Source organism: Cynoglossus semilaevis, chromosome 2, assembly GCF_000523025.1.
Source record: "Cynoglossus semilaevis isolate Cse_v1.0 chromosome 2, Cse_v1.0, whole genome shotgun sequence".
Taxonomy (NCBI): Eukaryota; Metazoa; Chordata; class Actinopteri; order Pleuronectiformes; family Cynoglossidae; genus Cynoglossus; species Cynoglossus semilaevis.
Genome location: NC_024308.1, coordinates 14,073,808 through 14,075,080, shown reverse-complemented (window position 1 = coordinate 14,075,080; position 1,273 = coordinate 14,073,808). Strand labels below are relative to the sequence as shown.

Below are 1,273 nucleotides of genomic sequence, written 5' to 3'. Positions count from 1 at the left end.
ATGAAAAGAACCTCGTAATTATCCAAAGTGAAGTCATGCTTTGCACAAACATCAGACACTGGTCTGACTCTCACCCACCACTTCATCCAGCTCCCTGGTGGGAGAACTGGGAACTTCCTCCACGTAATTTGCAGGAAACCACAGCTGCTTCTTCCCACCGTAGTCTCCTCGCCACCTGGCAATGAACCAGCAGTTAAATTGGAATGTGTCAGTTAATCCTCAGACAGTCATGTGATCAGACTCTCACTCACCAGCCGCCCTCCTGCTTGTCCACGTTAAGGATGAGCGCCTGTTTGGGGAAACACAGTTCGTCTTCCCTCTGAGCCCGATAGTCATACAGAGCTTTGACTGTGCACTGAAAAACAGCAGCAGCAAAGAGCAGTGAGTGCGGATCCAAAACTCTGTGGTTACAGACTCTGTAGTTCAGGTACGGCCAGTGAAAAAATGATCTCTGTACATAATTTTTTCATATACTTTAACGTTTCATTAAAAAACGAAATTGGAATTATTCTTTATTAAACCTCGTATAGGAATGCATTTTACATGTATATACAGTATATATATAATTTAATTTTGGCGTTTAAAAGAGCATCCCAAATATTGAGCAGTGCTGCCACCCAGTGGTATTAGGTAGTATAGACGCTGTCTCTCCAATGAAGCTGTTTTGATTAAGGTACAATGCAAATGTACGAAGGAATTCTGTACCTGTAAACTCGTAAATATTTCAGCAAAGTATCTCCTCTGCTATTATGTTCAGGACCCGACACGAGAGGGAGCCAATGTTAGTACTACAGCTTTATTTGAGATTTTATTGATGTTTTAAATGTGTTACCAAGGAGAAAAAAAACAATCTAAAATGTGATTGTATTTTTTATTGCTAAGTTAAATTAAATTTTATGGAAATGATTCATGTCATGCACCTACTGTACAGGTGTGGTTTTCACTCACCCGTGCCATGGGCATCTTGTTAGCCTCTACATAGAAATGAGGAGTGCGGACTTCATACAGTGCTCCGTAGTCCAGCTCCTGACAAAAAGAATAGAATAATTAAACTGAATTAAACAGAGGGATTCGCTGTAAGTCATTTTCAAATGAAAGTAAATGTTTTTAAAACTTTAATGTTTTTTCTTTTCTTGTATCCATGACTGACCGCAGTGCCCATCCGGTCCAGAGTGTCTTCGTTGATGGGGTACCGAAGCCTCATCTTCCGGTACAGAGGATGTTTCTCATAATAACTGACCAGATCCACCAGACTCTCGAACTCTGCTGAGCT

The 1,273-nt window shown here is 40.8% G+C and overlaps 1 protein-coding gene across 1 annotated transcript in view; it reads right to left on the bottom strand.

Moving 5' to 3' along the window:
• The window catches only part of LOC103399890 (1-phosphatidylinositol 4,5-bisphosphate phosphodiesterase gamma-1-like), a 784,699-nt gene that overhangs the window by 5,530 nt on the left and 777,896 nt on the right, over positions 1-1,273 (bottom strand). Inside the window, 4 exon segments of the mRNA XM_008338531.3 lie at positions 68-175; positions 252-355; positions 949-1,026; positions 1,151-1,273. The exon segment at positions 1,151-1,273 is cut by the window's right edge and continues 10 nt beyond it. Coding sequence (XP_008336753.2) covers positions 68-175; positions 252-355; positions 949-1,026; positions 1,151-1,273 — 413 coding nt within the window.